Source organism: Meriones unguiculatus, chromosome 14 (genome assembly GCF_030254825.1).
Source record: "Meriones unguiculatus strain TT.TT164.6M chromosome 14, Bangor_MerUng_6.1, whole genome shotgun sequence".
In the NCBI taxonomy this organism is placed as follows: Eukaryota; Metazoa; Chordata; class Mammalia; order Rodentia; family Muridae; genus Meriones; species Meriones unguiculatus.
Window position 1 is genome coordinate 9,747,501 of NC_083361.1, and position 18,746 is coordinate 9,766,246.

General features: G+C 37.4%; 1 protein-coding gene across 1 annotated transcript in view; it reads right to left on the reverse strand.

The window, feature by feature from the left end:
- Positions 1-18,746, reverse strand: part of Uri1 (URI1 prefoldin like chaperone) — a 57,210-nt gene that overhangs the window by 14,261 nt on the left and 24,203 nt on the right. Inside the window, exons 3-4 of the mRNA XM_021632011.2 lie at positions 10,743-10,821; positions 9,702-9,837 (exon numbers count right to left, since the gene is read on the reverse strand). Coding sequence (XP_021487686.1) covers positions 9,702-9,837; positions 10,743-10,821 — 215 coding nt within the window. The remainder of the gene's footprint in view (positions 1-9,701; positions 9,838-10,742; positions 10,822-18,746) is intronic.

Below are 18,746 nucleotides of genomic sequence, written 5' to 3' on the forward strand. Positions count from 1 at the left end.
ACCTCTTGGGAGGCAGAGACAGGTAAATAGAGCTCTATGAGTTCAAGATCAACCTGTTCTACACCTGAGTTAATTCCAGGACAGCCAGGCCTACACAGACCCTGCCACAAAAAAGATAAAACTTACCATGAAACAAGAACAGGATGACAGGATATTACAGCAAAAGAACATTCAAAACACAGGTGGAAAAAAAACTTTGGAAATGAAAAATGATACATTTCAAAGATCAAGCACAAACCACTTCAAATCTCAAAGAGACTTCAGCAAATCTCACAGCAAAATCTTAATGTAAAAATATTAATAGCATTTCTTTAAGTGTTTCTTTGCCATTCGGTAGTCCTCTTTTGAGAATGCTCTGTTTAGCTCTGGATCTCATTTTTTTTTTTATTTGAATTACTTGGTTTGTTGGTATTTAACTTCTTCAGTTCTTCATATATCCTGGTTATCAGCCCTGTCAGATATAGGGTTGGTGAAGATCTTTTCCCAGTCTGTAGGCTGTCATTTTGTTCTGATGACAATGTCCTTTGCTTTACAGAAGCTTTTCAGTTTCATGAGGTCCCATTTATTGAATGTTGATCTTAGAGCCTGTGCTGTTGTTCTGTTCAGGAAGTTGTCTCCTGTACCAATGAGGTCAAGGTTCTTCCCCACTTTTTCTTCTAACAGATTTGGTATGTCTGGTTTTATATTGAGGTCTTTGATCCACTTGGCCTTTAGTTTTGTGCAGGGTGATAAATATGGGTCTATTTGCATTTTTCTACATGTAGACATCCAGGGTATCAAAGGAGATGCTGAGACTCATAACCAAACTTTTGGCAGAGTGGAAGAAACCTTATGGAAGAAGAGGGAGATAGAAAGACCTAGAAATGACAGGAACTCCACAAGGAGACCAACAAAGCCAAAAACCCTGGACCCAGGGGGGGCCTGCAGAGACTGATACTATAACCAAGAACCATGCATGGAGAGGACCTAGACCCCCTGCTCAGAGGAAACCCATAGACTGCTCAGTTTCCAACTGGGTTCCCTAGTAAGAGAAACAGGGACTGTCTCTGACATGAACTCAGTGACCCGCTCTTTGATCACCTCCCCCTGGGAGAAGGGGGGTGCAGTCTTGCTGGGCCACAGAGGAAGAGGATGAAGCCAGCCCTAATGAGACCAGATAGGCTAGGGTCAGCTAGAAGGATAGGAGTCCTCACCTATCAGGGGACTAGGGAAGAAACACAGGAGGAGAGAAGATAGGGTGGATGGGGCTAAGAGGAGATGATGGATGGGGCTACAGCAGGGATACAAAGTGAATAAATTATAATAAATAAATAGGAAGAATATTAATAACACCTAAACTAGTATCATGAAAAATAAAATCCTTTAAAAGTTCCTGTTGGCAGGGCTAGAGAGATGGGCCAACAGTTAAGAGCACTGCTCTTCCAGAAGACCTGAGTGGCTCCTAACACCCAGGCAGCCTAACAACCTTCTACTAACTCTAGCTTCAAAGGAATCTGATGCATCTGAAGGCACCTGCCTTAAGTGTACATACCACATGGAGACACATACATGTAGCTAAAAATAATAAATATTAAAAAAAAGTTTCTATTGGCAATAATAGAGAGAATGCACAAACAAACAAAACTTAAGTATCTAGTGATCCAAAAGAAATCAGGAAACTAAGGGAAAAAAAAGCAGGGAAAAAAAAAAGCTAAGCCTGAATCCAAATATGTTAATAATTACATTAAATGTAAACAGTCCAAATACAACTGAGAGAAACTGTCAGAGTAGATTAAAAAAGAAAGTGCTATGCTATATACAAGAAATGCACTTTATTATGCTATAATTAACACAGATGTTAGGAATGAGAAAACACACACCCAGCAAACATTAAAAAGAAACCTATGTAGAAAAAAAATCAGGAATAAAAGAGAAAGTTATACAGTCATGAAAGAGTTGTTCAGCAAGGCACAGAAACTTTAGCTGTTTTTAGTATCTGAAAATAAGCCTCAAAATACATGAAACAAAAACCAACATAACTGAAGAAATGGCCACAGTCACAATTCTACCTGTAGAGTTCATTCTTCTCTGTACACTCAACAAATGAGCAGCCACAGTATCAAACACCATCACCCAAACACGTGACTGCATTTGTACAGTGCTTTTTTACCACAACAGCAAATATTCTTCTCCAGGGCAAAGCACCCAAGAAGATTGAGCACATCCTAGTCATAGCACCAATCTTACTGTACTCTAAAACCTCCCATCATACATACATCCCATAACCACAAAGAATAAAACTAGACATCAACATCAGAAAGAAATCCTCCCAGCATTTAAAATTAAGCATTTCCAATTCTGGGATGAGTAAACTTTTTCTATAAAAAGCCAGAATGTACTCCCTTTAGATTTTTGAGGACCATACTTGGTCTCTATCTTATATTGTTTCTCTCTCTTTCTGTTTCTCTCTCTCTCACTCTCAATTCTTCTTTTATTAGTGAGTTTACATTTAAACTTAAAAGCTGGGGTCAACCAGATGTGGTCCAAAGGTCACAACCTGTCCTCCCCATTCTAAATAAGTAGTGAGTCAATGACTGATCCCAAGACTTAGAAAAATTTACTTAACTGACAATGAAAACACCATGCGTCAAAACAGTGCAAGGCTACAGTAGTGCCTAAGCCAAAATGACAGCTCCAATATCTAAGGAAGCCAACAACAACAACAACAAAGGAAAAAAAAAAAAAGAAAGGAAAGAAAGGAAGGCCAGATGAACGAGCAGAAGACATTTTAATAAGCAAAAAGGGAGATAATCAATAAAGCCAAAGGCTGGGTCGTAAGATCATCAAGATCAATACACCCCTAATGAAGCTTTGAGATCTTAGGATGGTTAGAAAACTCTGCTAGCTTCTACCAACTGGGCATCATCAATGGCACACAACATCTACCTGTGACAGAAGTGTCTCCTGACACATCAATCTCCTGGGGAATGAGAGGAATAAAACTAACACCCGCCCACTTAATGACCAATACATCCATTACACAAAAGAACAAGAAGCAACATGTTAGCAAAAGCAAGGTTAAAAAACATGTTAACAAGAAGCAACATGTTAGCAAAAGCAAGGTTAAAATGTAACATTTTTACATTAATGTTAAAAAATGTACACTTAATGTTATAAACAATTCTATAAGATAAATTTAAGAACTTAGGTGAAGCCCAGCAAGTCTTTAAAAGTCAGAAAATATTACTCTCCCTGGGAAAACGATAGTCTAGGTGGTGCAATACCTAGTAAAGAACCTGAGTTTGTAATCAACTTCTGCCTTCAGGTGGCTTTATTGGTAAATGCTACCATATATCTTACAGCACCAATTCTATGCTGTGTTACAAAAACACAAGCACGTTCCAAATCACTCTATGAATCAACCAATCATTAATGAAACATTCAGAATATATAATAATAATATACCATGACCAGACACAGATCATTCAGAGAAAGAAAATCAATCAATATAATCTATCATATTAACAAACTGAACACAAGAGCTTATCAACACAGCAGAAAGAATACATCACAAGGCTCTATTATTTTTAAAAACCAAATTCACAAATTAGAAATAAACTTCCTTAGTTGATAGAACATACTGATTTAAAAGAGCAACTTAACAAACAACTATAACCAACACATCTGCCTTCCTTGCCAGAAAAATTACAAGACCAGATTCTTGTGGGACTCCTTATAGTGGAAACAGGGGCTGTCTCGATTCTTCTGTCAGTTTTTGGAACCCTTTTCCTCATACTAGGTTGCCTTAATAAAAGGGGAAGTGCTGAGTCTTTACTGCAACTAGACATGACATGTTTGGTTGACATCCTTGGGAGGCCTGCCCTTTTCTTAAGAGAAACAAAGGAAGGGTGGATGAGGGAGGGAGGAGGTGGGCGGCAATAGGAGGAGAGGAGACTGAGGAAACTGCAATCACGATGTTAAAAAAAAAAAATGGCATTCGCCCACCCTTGGATATCCCCACTCCCCTCCCCAAAGTTTTATACAACCTTCACCCTGAATAAAATTGATCTGAATAAAATTGATCTCCTTGAAAAAAAAAATCTCAAATAATTACAAAACCAGGATGCCCATTCTCAACACTCCTGCTCAATCCCATACTGGAAGTTCTCCAAAGCAGTAAGGGAATAAAAAGAAATTGAAGGCATGAAAGTAAAAACTGAGTTAAAACATGTCACTATTTACAAAGGCAAAAGTATCTACATCCAAAATCCTCCTAGGGTATTTATTTCAAAGAAGTTTACAAAACTGAGAAGGGCTTACATGGTTATATGGTACAACATGAACTATACAGTCTTTAAAAAGTCAAAGATGTGCTAAATACCAAGTACAGTGTGCATACTTGGAAGGTTTAGTACAATTAAGATGTCAATTTTTCTTAACTGACACATAGACTTAGGACAATTCCAGTCAAATATACCCAGGATTTATTGTTGGTAGAAACAAGCTGTTTCGGGGGCTGGAGAGATGGCTCAGAGGTTAAGAGCATTGGCTACTCTTCCAAAGGTGCCAAGTTCAATTCCCAGCAACCATATGGTGCTCACAACCATCTATAATGATATCTGGTGCCCTCTTCTGGTGTACAGGTTTATATATAGGCAGAACACTGTATACATAATAAATAAATAATTAAAAAAAAAAGAGAAACAAGCTGTTTCTAAAATGGAGATGGAATGACCAAAAAAAAAAAAAAGAACATTTCATAAAGAACAACTAGAGCTTAAGAATTCCTGGGTTCAGATACTAGTAAAACATACACTGATTTACAGTGCCTAATTTTAGGACACACTATAAAGCTACAGTAGTTGAAACACAGATGGACACAGATCAAAGAAACAAAACAAACAGTATAAAAAATGAACTATACAGAGAGAGCCAATAACCAATTCCTTCACTTTTTAATAATTTTAGTGAGATACAGTTTACATTCCCATAGAACTTAACCACTTAAATGTACAAGTTAAGGTTTTATACATGCCTGGGGCCATACAAGCATCATCACACATGTACATTTTCATATTCACAGCCCTTAATAAACACACTGTACATTCTTCCTCAAACCTTCCTAGCCTTAAACAGATACTAACTCACTCTCTACTTTATAAATTTGTCATACTAAACACTGCACAGAAAAAAGTGGGGCCTGTGTAACTTGTTTCTATCCCTTGGAATAATACTTTCTAGATATGCTTTTCTCCACTGTCAAATGACATTCCACCGCATGGAGATAATCCATATTATCTATTTCTTAGCTGATACTTGAGTTGTTTTTAATTTAGGCTACTATGCATAATGCTACCACTAGGGTCTGCACTAAGTTTTTGTGTGGGTGTACACTTTATTTCATTTGTATGTAATATTATCTCTGCTAAGTCCCAGTGTTTACAATTTTTTGGAAAATTCTAATTTTCTGATATGTAACAGTTAATATTCTCAACAGTAGCATACAAAGGTTCTACATTTTTCACATTTTTGTTAATATATAATTTTTATTCTAATCATCCTGGGGGGAGGCACTTCTTGTGGTTTCAAGTTGCCAATTTATTTTGTCAAAGTGGAAAGTCAATTGTGGAGAAAGGATGCTACTTTCAAATACAATATTAAAACAATTGTGCATTCACTCATAAGAAGAGTGAACCTTGACTTAAACCACATACCAAAAGCAAAATTAACTTAAAACGAGCCAAGTCATAGGTGCTGAAGGTGTAGGTGAAGAATTCCTAAATATAATAATAAATACTTATCCTACGAATGAAAAGGAACAAACTGGACTTCAATTAAAAACTGTCCTGGAATAACACCATCAACAAGGAACAAAAAGACAAGATATAGAAAACACAAGCAAATCATATATTCCAAAAATATTCAACGTGTATAACTCCCAAAACCTTCTCAAGTTACTGAAAAAACAGCCCTATGGGACACTTAAGAAATGACTCCATGGTTAAGAGAACTTGCTGTTCTTCCAGAGGAACCAGATTCGATTCCTAGCACTCACGTGGTAGCTCGCAACTCCAGTTCCAGATCCATGCCCTCTTCTGGCCTCTGTGGTCATACCCATATGTGGTGTACATAATACATGCAGGCAAAACACTTACACATATAAAAGTCAATCTCAAATTAGTAAAATAATTTTTTATAAACTCACAACCCCAATTTTTAAAAGGGGCTAAAAACTTCAACAGGTAAAAAGGCTACAGGCTGCAGAAGAACACATCCAACAATATTCAAGATCACTGGTCACTGAGGAGATGCAACTCAAACTCCTTTCCTTCTCTAGAATGGCTAGAAGAATGCAAAACCCCTGGAGTTCTCACCACTGCCAGTAGAGAGGGAAAGGTAGAGATGAAAATGGTGTGCAGACAGACAGTGGGTCTGTTGCTCCCTTCTGTCCCACAGAAAGACTGTTTAAAAGTCTGACATCTCTGAAAAGCTTAACGAATATTCACTTAGGGACCCAGCACAAGAAAGAGCTGTGTGCGGCCTAAAGTCTATGTTTGCTATGCTGGAGCACCTGCATTCTCGCTTACTCCAAGTGTCCTTCCAGAGCGGTAAGAAGGAAACCTATGCATGACTATCAGAGGATACTCAGCAACAAAACTGAATGAACTCTAATACAAACAACAATTCTGATACAGCATTAGATTGAGCGAAAACGCCATTCTCCAAAGAGACAGGAATCTGTTTGTAAAATATTCTAGGAAAATGCAAATTAAAAGTAATGGAGAATAAATCAGTGATTGCCAAGCCTCAGAGCCTGGTGTGGGGTGAGACTACACACAGGTGAGCATGAGGGAAACCATGAGCAAGGATGATCCTGCATCCTGACCTCAGTACCTATGTGCACTCATCTCATAGTGGTGATGGTTAATTAGATTAATGTACACGGCCCAGCTCACAGAATAGTATGCCAAACAAATTTCTAAAAGAAGTATGAAAAGATGGTATGTTCTTACTAAATGGCAAAAATCAGGTCAGCACAAAGGGAGGGTGCTGAGCCTGCCCTCTTCCCACAGCCACTGTCTCTGATCTGTGATTTCAGCTCATCACTTGAGACCTATCCTGCCTCACTCAAACCCTCAAATGGTGGGATGGCAGGCCTCTATCAAGAGGACAAGCTGTAACTTCTATATACAAACACCTCTTTCAACCTTGCCATTACCTGGCCTACAATAAACCATCTGACTGTATATTTAATTTGTTATTTCTTTTGCTTTAAGAAAAACATAAAACAGTAGTTCTACCTATCTACAGTCCAGTGTCGTTACCTATTAAATATGAAATGGAAAACTCCAGAAATAAACTATTCATAATGTTAAATTGCATGAACCTGAGAAGTGTGATGAAATCTCATACTGAGGAGGCCACCCAAGCCACTAAGTCTTCCTATGTACAGAACGCTCACTTATCACCTAGCCTGTCTGGTTATCAGCTCAAATGGCATAGAATAGCTGTGTTCAAGCACTCCTTGTTTTAATAATAACTCAGGGCATAAGAATAGTGATACCACATAGTGGAAAGGCCAAAGAGGACCCATAAAGGGATTCAGTTAAGAAAAAAGATGAATGTTGTCATTCTAAATATGGAATAAAAAGAATGATATGCTGAAGTTGCTATAAGATCTATATGCAAAACTGCAAAGAAAAAGAAACCCATGTTGTTCCAAAGCCAAACCTCAACTGGGAAAATCGCACCTTCTACTCATGCTAAGAGCCTAGTTAAGGCAGGAGGCTTAGAGAGAGAGAGAGATCTGGATCAGCCACAGGGAACTGGATCGCATGCACCTTTTATTATTAAGTGTCCAGTTTGATAATACACCTAGACATGCTCTTCAGCTACTATAAATTATCCTAGCACTGTGGGTGAAAACGTCTGGGCCTTCTCATGTCACTAGACTCTATGCAGTTAGATATGTGCCCTGACAATTTAGATAAATACCTGTCCAAGTCATACATTCAGTCACTTTCCAAAATAATATGAACAACTCGGAAGTGATTTATTTTTAAAAAAATCTTTCTTTCCTCTAGAGCTCTATCAACCATTAACTACTGTTGAAGACTTCTTCACTGATTTCAGAATCAAAGTGAACAAACTTTCTAGACTCCAGTGGATATGACAAATTTTAACAAAGAAAACCTAAAGACTAATCACTGCCAGAAAAAAAAATATATATATGTATGTGTGTATACATATGTATGTATATATGTATATGTGTATATACATATATGTATATGTGTATGTATGTATATTATGTACATATATATACACGTATATACATATATATATATATGTATGTACATATATATATTGGCCCAACAATAGGATTCTGGTTAGTGTCACAAAAGATCAAAATATAAATCAATTATAAACTTGGACTTGATTTGTAATTAATCTCCAACTATAGTTTCCAGAATTTCACAAACTACCTGAGATATCCAACTAGTACCTACTCCTGGATAAGTAAAATTACTTCAGCTTTAGAAAAGTTAGCTGTATTTAGTATGCCCTCATTTATACAGGAGGATCCTCCAAATTTTATTTTCAAACACATTTACTAAAAAGTTGAGAACAGGTAGGGATGATAGCTCAATTTTTATACAATATTATAAAAATAAGAACAGATTAGAAATTAAGTAAGTCTACTGATGTGCTTGGTGTGCAACTAAGCTAGAGGTCAAAGACGTGTTCAGGTAAGTACATAGAACAAGACACTGGGTAAGTAAAAATAAAATGGCCTTACAAGATGAGTCAAGACCTCAAGCTACCTACAAGGGGCACATTTTCTTATCTTAGGTCTCTTTAATAAAATAAAAATGAGATTTCCTAGAAACCAAAAGCACATTTAAAACGTCCTAACTTTTATAAAGAAGAATTTCTTTGATTTCATAACAAAGAAAATAAATTACTCCTGGGCCCCAGAGTATTAAAAACAGAGTCATGAGGTCTTTTCTGAGACTGATACTCCAAACAAGGACCCATGCATGGAGATAACTTAGAACTTCTGCACAGAAGTAGCCCATGGCAGCTCAGTGTCCAAGAGGGTTCCCCAGTAATAGGAACAGGGACCGTCTCTGACGTGAACTCATGAGCGGCTCTTTGATCACCTCCAACTGAGGGGGGAACAGCCTTACCAGTCCACAGAGGAAGACAAAGAAGCCAGTCCTGATGAGACCTCACAGGCTAGGGTCAGATGGAAGAGGAGGAGGACCTCCCCTATCATTAGACTGGGGGAGAGGCACAGAAGAAGAGGGAGGGAGGTTGAAATTGGAAGGGGATAGAGAGGGGGCTACAGCTGGGATACAAAGTTAATAAACTGTAATTAATAAAAATAAAATATTTTTTTTTAAAAAGCAGAGTCATATTAAGCAACAAGACAAGTATAAAATGTCCCCAAGTTCTGTTTCAAGGTCTAGCTGCTGAGCAATGTAATGCCTGTGGTTCACACTTCACACCTTTGGAAACACGGCAAGTGGAAAGTGTTTCCAACCTGAATCACTCCTTCCTCCATTCTCAAACACTGCTTTTCCTTAGATTACCTATAATCCAGAGTAGCAAACAGCCTGTACTAGCAAATCCTGAGTTCCTTGGGCGAGTCTCCAGCTCTGGAGCCTATACACTGATGCAAATACAATGGAGAACAGAGCATCTTCACAAGAGGTACCTACGTTCTTTCCGATGCTCAACTAAACCCACAGCCTGCTTTGCTGAACACTTTGCAAACCAGTTGTCCCCAAGTAAAACAGTGACTTCATTAGTGTGGACAAGTTTTCCTGGCATGAAAGCAAGAGGTCCAAACGGTACCTATTGGTTAAAAAAGACACAATGAGAAAGACAAAAGTTATAAACATAATTTTAAAAATATTTAGCATGAGAAACCCTAAATTACTGAGTTCTTACCTATGTACTGAAAAAAAAAAACCAAAATATCAATTTCACAGAAATTTAACATTGGATTAAAATTTCACCAGAAAAATCAATAGAAAATTGTATTAGGCTAATAATCTATGTTAAAACAGGAAAATAAATCCACAGCATATTTCCATGACAGCTCTCAGAGATTGTCTCTGAATACGTATATATTTCATTAATTCTTAAGTCTAAATGAAACCAAAACAGTAATGAAATTATAGTCAGTGGAGAATACTCTTTTGGTAACTAAAACTATGTTTTTAAGGTAGAAATGAATAGTTTTATTGTATCTACCTATCCATATCTAATCTAGCATAATAGGCCAAATCCTCAAGCACACTGATGCAGTGAAGGCTACAAGCAAGGGCTTGGGACAGATTTTGTGTCATGAGGAAAGTCATTCAAAAAGAAACATCAAAAAGAAAGCATCTCTCACATAAAAAAAAAAAAAAAATCAATGTTCTGGGGTTTAAATTTGAGTTACCAAATGTGGCTTATTCTTGCTTTGGCTAAAAGGAAATAAATGAATGCTATATTCCTATCATAATTAGTTTATATATAAAAATATATCTACACACCAAGCACATCAGATTTTTGCTAATACCTGAGATTACATCATAATAATTATATCCTAATTATTGTATTGTTTTTGTTTTAAGGCCTAACAAAGCAAACCTTCCTTGCTATAGAATTGCCTCTGACAGTGTACCAGCTAAAAGTTTGTGAATGGATACACAGCAGAGGGAACTCCTACCACTTTACCATTAGACTGTCTAAAAAGAACACAGCAAGCATACCATGATGTCGTAAGACAGCTTGTCAGGCAAGCTCTTCAGTCTCTCTTGAAGAGCACTGTAGTCGTTGTCCACTTTCTCCCTGACAAGAAGAACACCAAAACAAAGTGAGTACACAGACCAGCAAAGAGTCCTGCTGGCTGCATCCAACAGTTTACACCACCGTAACACGGGTTTACCAGGTCCAGCAATGGCACTGTTTTTCCATAAATTCACTCAGAAATTAAAACTAATTCTGAAACAGAACACTCACATCTTGATAGTTAGCTTCTAAGGTAGAAGATGACCCACTCTAAATGTTGAAATTGAGGAAATGTGGAAGGGCTGATCTTTAGAGGGAGGCAGGAACTTACACAGAGAAGACACATCATACACCTTCTGAGTAAATAAACAGACTGCACAGTGGAGACTGTGAGCCCAAGATGGCATCAAGGGCTTCACTCCTCTTCCGAAAACCTGGTATTATCAACTCTTCAACTAGTCTATGAATGTGCACATGGTAAGAAATCCAGTCAAGAGCAGAAAAAAAAAAAAAAAAAACGAAGCAGCAGTAATGCAGAAAGCATTTCAACTAGTCTCTGAAATCTGTTTTGGGGAGTATCAAAATAGAGCTGCTAGTCATAGATGGTAACACATGCCTGTGACCCCAACACTAAAGAATAGGAAGCAGGAGGATCAGGAGTTCTAGGTTATTCTTGGCTGCATAGTGAGTTCAAGGCCAACCTGCTGGATTACATGAGATCCTGTCTCAAAAAAAAAAAAAAAAAAAAAAAAAAAAGGGAAAAGGGGAGAAGGGACACATCCATTTAAACAATCCTAAGATCTGACTGGATGTGGCTCTGCCCAAGTGCTTGCCTATGCTGAGATGGCACCTCTTTGAAGACCAAGTTTCCTAAACACTCTTTGCTAGGATGGAGGTTGTACACAGATCTAACACAATGAACTATCATGTATGTATATGTATTATTTTAAATGTAGGTGAGTTTTCCTGTAATGTATGCAGTGCCCAAGGAGGACACAAGAGGGAATCCACTGGGCCTGGAGTTACAAGCTATAATATACATTTTTGGGAGCTGAAACCAAGTCCTATGCAAAAGCAGTATAGGCTCTTAACTACTGAACCATCTCACTAGCCATAAAAATCTAAGTTGTCTTTCTTTTGTTTCTTCCCGCTTCAAGACAGGTTTTCTCTGTGTAACATCTCTAGCTGACCTAAAATTCACTATGTAGACCATGCTAGCCTCAAATGCTCAGAGATCTGCTTGCTTCTGCCTTTTGAGTGCTGGAATCAAAGGTGTGCACCACCAATCCTGGCTTTAAGTTTTTTAATTTTTTATATGAACATTTTGCCTACGTATATGTCTGTGTACCACATGCATGGCTGGTATCCTCAGAAGTCAGAAGAGGGCATAGGATCCCCTGGAATTAGAGTTATAAATATGTGAGACACCATGTGGTTGCTGGAGTAGAGCCTGGGTCCTCTGTAAAAGCAGCATCTCACAAGCCTCAATATAAGTTGTCTTAAGACCTAATGTTACAGATTGGTTAAGATGAGCAGAGTCTTCATTTGCTCAGCAAGTATTAACAGATCTCTGTCAACTTTATTATTTGGATACATAAATGCTAGGTGCTTTAATTTTACTAAAATATAGCACCCAAAGAATAATTACCTAAAATACTGTTTCCTCACATTGAAAACAAAGCTCGAGTCTAGTTAGAGCAAGCCTCTCAAACTCTTACTCCCGTGGCTGTCCTCATCAATCATATTTGACACAGGTTACATTCAGTACCCCCATGCCCCTTTTCCTGGTGTTAGAGATTGAACCTAGGGCCTTAAGCATGCGAAGCAAAGGCTCTACCACTGACTTTCATTCCCATCCCTCTTTTTATTTTATTGTTTCTTTATTTTGAAACAGGGTTTCACTAAACTACCCAAGCTGACCTTGAACCATCCTCCTACCTCAACTCCTGAGTAGCTGGGATGAATGGCCTGTGCCACCAAGATTACAAGCCTTCAATTCTTAACTTCAAAGTTTCAAAAAGCTTACTTCATAACAAATAGCTTCACACAACATTTCTCATAGAAATAAGAACTACAGCCCAACTGAATGGCATATAAAAAAAAAAGCTTCTTTTGAATCTTGCTGGCCATGTCTACATGTCCTCAGCAAAGCACCTTTGGTTTTAAAAAAAGTAGCAGCAATGGCAGTACATAACACATCTATAAATATCCCTAGCCTTTAAAGCATTAAGATCAGGACAGACCCTATGGGAAATACTTATTTTCATAGAAGTGTAACAAGTCTGAAGGAACAAGCTAAATGAAGTGTGTGAGTATTTAAAGGTGAAGTATGCCAATGACTTGCTCCTGAAATGCCTCAGAATGAAGCCGACTAGTAAGACATGGGTGGTGCATAATCAAGGTTTACCTGCACAGTCCAATTGTTCTGTGTGGATGAAGATTTCTCTAACAGATTATTTAAAGGGATACAGAAGAGCATGAGAAATAGTCCACTTATTTAATCTTTCTTTTATGGAAAAAACACTTTAGTAAGGAGAAAGTAAGCACTATAGCTCTTGTTCCATGCAAGCGACAGGCTCATCTCCATTTTTACAGGGTTGAAATGAAATCTCAGAAGAGTAGAACCTTCCAATTGTGCCTAAGTAGAAAGACAACAGGCAGAAAATACTAGTACTAAGTTGTCTTCTTGAAGGAAGTCTCCCATCATTCTCCTTCCCTTTATCTTACCTACCAAACAAACGAAAAAGCAGAAAACATGAGATGCTTAAAAAGAAAGGGTTTTACATTAGTGCAAACATGGGTTTCTGAGAAACAATGAAACCTAAAGCTTCGAAATGTACAGATGTCAAAAAAACCTACCTTTTAAGTTTTACTTATTTATTTTTGTTTTATCTTTACTCTAGAAGTATCCTACAAACATCTAAGAAGGACTACTTTCAGTTCAATTCACTAGATATTCACCCGCTCCTCTGCAACAGAGCCTTGGGCCACATCATGGAGGCCATCACTCAAATCTAACAGGCCTCTCTAAAATTTGCAACCCATCTGTATTAAAGTTCCACTGGCTTGAAGGGTCCCTGGGACACCTATAGAATTAGGAAAATAAAAGAAAGTTCAGTTCAGGCATAAATACAGGCAGGGAGGTTCTCTATCATTGCTACAGTAAGAAATGCCAACTTTCTTCAGTGTCCTCTTAAAACTAAGGTAGTTGTCAAGATACATGACAAAATATGAACATTTCTGAAAGAAGGAACAATTCTTTCTGTGAACTGCTGGGGAAGAAAAACTCCTCATTCAAAATGTAAATGTACTTGTATAATGTACTTGGAAATCTAGTGACATGATAGTTGGATCTGCCTCTCAATAATTTGTTAAATTGATTCTGAAAAATTACGGGTTTTATTTTTAGATTGTTTTAAATCGGAGGCATTGTTTTTTTTCCCCCTAAATGGTCACAGCAAAATGCTTAGTGACTTCACTTCATTAGATAACTAAAATCTACCAAAAAATTTTAAAGCAAAATGGAGACATATTCCTTTTATAACTGTATCACACCTAAGAGCTCACTTCATCAGGAAAGTTGATGACCTAACACATGTTCTTTGTATTTCAGGAATCACCAGAAAAAGATTTAAAACAATCTAAAAATAAAATCCGTAATTTTTCACAATCAATTTAACAAATTATGGAGAGGCAGATCCAACTATCACTCCACTAGATTTCCACCATTTAATTTTGCACAGTGGGTACAGCCGAAGGGACAAACAGTGAAGTTGGAAGGGACAATGTGTTTCCATGCTGTCTCTAAAGCCACCACATGGACCTGAGATTTGTTAATCTAAGTGCCTGTTTCTTCATTCATAATTAATACTTTTCTCTAGGAAGACAATCAGATGTGAATTAAAAGTAGAGGGAACTCTGTAAAATTACAAAAAAAAAAAAACATTCTGGTCTTTGAAAGAAATCCCCAAGCTGCCTCATTCAGCTAAGTTTATATGATATATTTACAAGTGATTTCTATGACCTGTCCATTTCCCTAATTTCCTGATACATGCTTCTGTTTATGAGTTAAAGAAAGGAGCATGTCAGAAGAGAGGGGAATTTATCTATCTCAATGTTTGTACCAGATTCTGCTTAAATCTCCATAACTTCATTTATAAAGTTGTAAGTATAGGATAGAAAGGCTACTGATGGAGCCTTTGCCACATCAATTTAGTTTCCTATAGTTTCAAAGTTAATTTTAGGAAACATTGATTGTTATGGCCAGGTTGCTGTTCCTATGACAAACTGAAAATGACTCATTTTCCAGAGTTTCCAGGGATCTTCCACAGGTCAAAGCTCCCACAGATCAAAGCTCCTATCAGAGGAAAAAAAGGCAATACTGGTTCTTAATCTCCTAAGTATTTAAAAATCCTCAAAATTATCTTTAACTCAAAAGTGAGTAAAAATAAGTGGGAAAACCTCACCATCTGGTTATGAGTTAAAGTGAGTTATTAAAAATAAACTACAAGTATGTCAATCTGTACAGTCTGAATTTTCCTGCACTAGGCAAACACTGACACCTCTCAGGATTTATAAAATGTTGGAGTCTGAATTGTTGTGCCTCAAAAGCAGAAGCAGTACTCTGGACTCCAGGGACCCAGCTGTGAGCCATGCACTGCAATCCTTACACAGCAACTTGTGAGAACGTTATCAATACTGTGTGTTGTTCTTATTTTTAAAAAAATAAATGAAAAATGAAAAAGTTCAAGGTGTAAACTGTGGTTTTTCTACTGATATAAAGTTAAAAGAAAAATCTCAACCAACAAACCTGTAACTTCCCTAGACGCTCACTGAACTTAAGCTACTTACCAGGAGCTGTGAACCAAAGTACCTGGATGTCAAAGACATATTCCAAAAAGTTATGAGACAGTAGAAAAATTACTTTTATTTGTGTATGCATGCAACTACTTGTCTATATGCAAATGTGCAGGTAGCCAGAGAGGTCAAAAGAAAATATGAGATCCCTGGAGCTGGAGTTACAAGCTCCTGAGACCTGACATGGGTGTAGGGCACAGAACTAGTCTTCTGTAAGAGCAGCAAGTTCTCATACCTGCTGAGCCATCTCTCCAGGAGCTTTTTAAATAATATTGTAAATTGTGAGAGAAAGAAAATCCTCCTATAATATGTCTACCTTTTTTAATCCCCAAAAACTATTTTTCTTGTTTTTAAATACATAACACAAAGGCTTAGACTCCTAAAAGTAGTAATTTCAAATAACAAGTTAGGAATCATTAAAGAAAAAAAGGGAAAAAAATAATTTCTAATCTGAACAAATATACATATTAACCGCTAAGCCAAATGAAATAAAACGTTTTTATAACAATGGAAAAAAGTTTTGATTATAAGTAAATTTATCTTTACTACTTTACTACAACCTTTCTATAAAAAACTAAGCATATATTCATCTTATAGTCAGGATTAAAAACTTAAAAAACTAATTCAGGATAGGGGTGCCGAATCAGATGGCTCAGCAGTTAAGAGCACTTACTGCTCTTGCAAAGGATCCAGGTTCAGTTCCCACAACCCACTGACTAGTGCCCCAAAACCACCTGTAACTCCAGTTCCAGAAGCCCATAGCCTTCTGGTCTGCAAAGGCACAGGCACACATAAAGTAAAAGCAATTTGCTCTGAAACATTACATACAAAAATCCTCAAACATAAATACCAAACTAGGGGATGGGAGAGATGGTGTTTGGTAATGACAAAAACAACCACCACCACCACAAAAAGGAAAAAGGAAAAAAAAAAGAAGAAGCAACCTAGAGAAACAGAGAAGGGGATCTCTACCCACTCTTCCTCTCCATCATCCCTTGGGAACTAATTGTTCAGTAGTAACTCCCCAACTCCAACAGCAAAAGCAGGTGACAATTTTGTAACTGTTCTCTGCTTTACTCAAGGAGATGGAGGAAGGGGGGTTGGGGGGGGGGAGGAAAGAAAGGAAAAAAAAAAGAATATTCTATACAAAACAGTGACCAAAAACATAGTCTACTAAATAGGAATTCTAAAAAATTAACTTCCTGATTTACCACACACTGAAGAATGAATCCATTATTGTGAATAAGTACCTCTACAAGTATGCAAACCAGTACTGCACAAGTACATAAAAGTAAAATAGAATAAATCTCATACACAGACACATATAGGTTGTAGGAATCACTTTCAGGTAGTCACAGAAATAGTTAGGAAGAAATAGTGATGCTGGATGTAGTGGGTTCTACTTGTAATCTTAGCACTTGGGCAGCTGAGGCAGGAAGATGACTGGGACTCTGGGGGCAGCCTGGGTTCCACAGCTAGTCCAACTGCACTTTGGGATAGCAGGTTAAGACCCCATCTCCAAAATGGGGGAAAAGTATTTATGGGGCAGATTCTTCCCTCAACAACATGAGACAAACAGATATGCTGTCTACATTTATGTGTGCATATGTGTGTGTGCATAAGAAACAAGCATATATATGTGTATCTTTTTCTCTTTTCCTAATAGAAAAGAGGACTTTTTAGAAAGACTCATGGTTTTTCCCTATTCACATGTTTCTATTTCCCACTAAATACTGTGACCATAAACTGTAACAGAAACCATTTCCCCAATTTTTATCCAGTTTTCTTTTAAAAATTAACAAATATCAAATATTTGTTCTAAAATTTCTTTCTCAAAACTCAAATTGTTTTTAAATTTGTCAAACTTTAAGCTATTCTTTGCAATAGTAAACAAATGCACAAACAATACTATATTTTCATTTAAGTTAGCTTTGTGTGATTTACTGCTAGATTTCTTCACTACCTAAAATCCTCTTACAAGCTTTAAAGAAAATAAGTTATTTTTTTTCTTTTTTAATTGTATGTATTGTGTTTGTGCACATGAGTACAGGTGTCCAAGAAGGCCAAGGGCATCAGATATCCTGGAACTAGAGATATAGGTGGTTTACAGCCAGCTGCCTGGTGTGGGCATTGGAAACCCACTCAGGTCCTCTGCAAGAGTAGTATGCAATCCCTCTCCAGCCCCCAAAGCAAGCTATTTCTATATATCCATTGCCTACAGTTTATGGTTTTAAACAAGACCTCTGTGCAGATTATTTGACTGTGCTCCATCCACAGACACTACTTTATTCAGTCCCACAAGCAACACTAAAGTGTATTTCTTGTGAGACCTGGCCAATAGGAATCATCTGCATTACACTAAAAATGGCCATAAATTCTTTGTTCTAGCAACAGATAGCAGCCATTTTTTTCACTTTCTGAATCTAGCTGCTTCTGTAAGTTGCTTGGAACACCATAATGGCCTTGCAACTTCCATGGGATCATGTAAAAGGAAAGGATGCTGGAATAAATGCCACTAAGACAGAGCAGGCTTAGTTATCAGGCTCCACTAGCCCGGATGCCCTACAACTTGGACAATCCTGAGTACTGCAATGCCAGGCCTGTGCTACCAATGTTCGTATTAGACTCATCACAAATACTGGTAGTAAAAGGATGAGATATTAAAACAAAACAGTTCAGATAAAACAATAAAAGCAATCAGATAAAAGCTCACCAAGCTGACTACCCTGATATACCACCTACTGTTTAAAAAGCATCATCATAAATTTAAGAAAGGCACACACAGTTCTAAAAATATGCTGAGAAGACCATTTCTGCCTGGTAACTGGGCACAGGGGCACTCTGGGAAGCTGAGGCAGGAGGACTGCCACAAGTTCCAAGCCAGCTGGGATATAGTGAAAGATAAGACTCAGACAGATAAGGAAGATGACATGAATACAAAACATTCACAAATAGGTGCAAAACTAAGATTTTTGTTATTTTTATTATTTTTTTCTCATTTACGTGACATCTCAAGCTTTCCAAAAGGATGTAGGGTCTACTCTTAGTTCTCGAGTGACAGGCTAAGCATGCTTTGCAGCACTGTGAGTCAAGTGGTAGCATATCTGCCTGGAAGAAAATGAGGATTC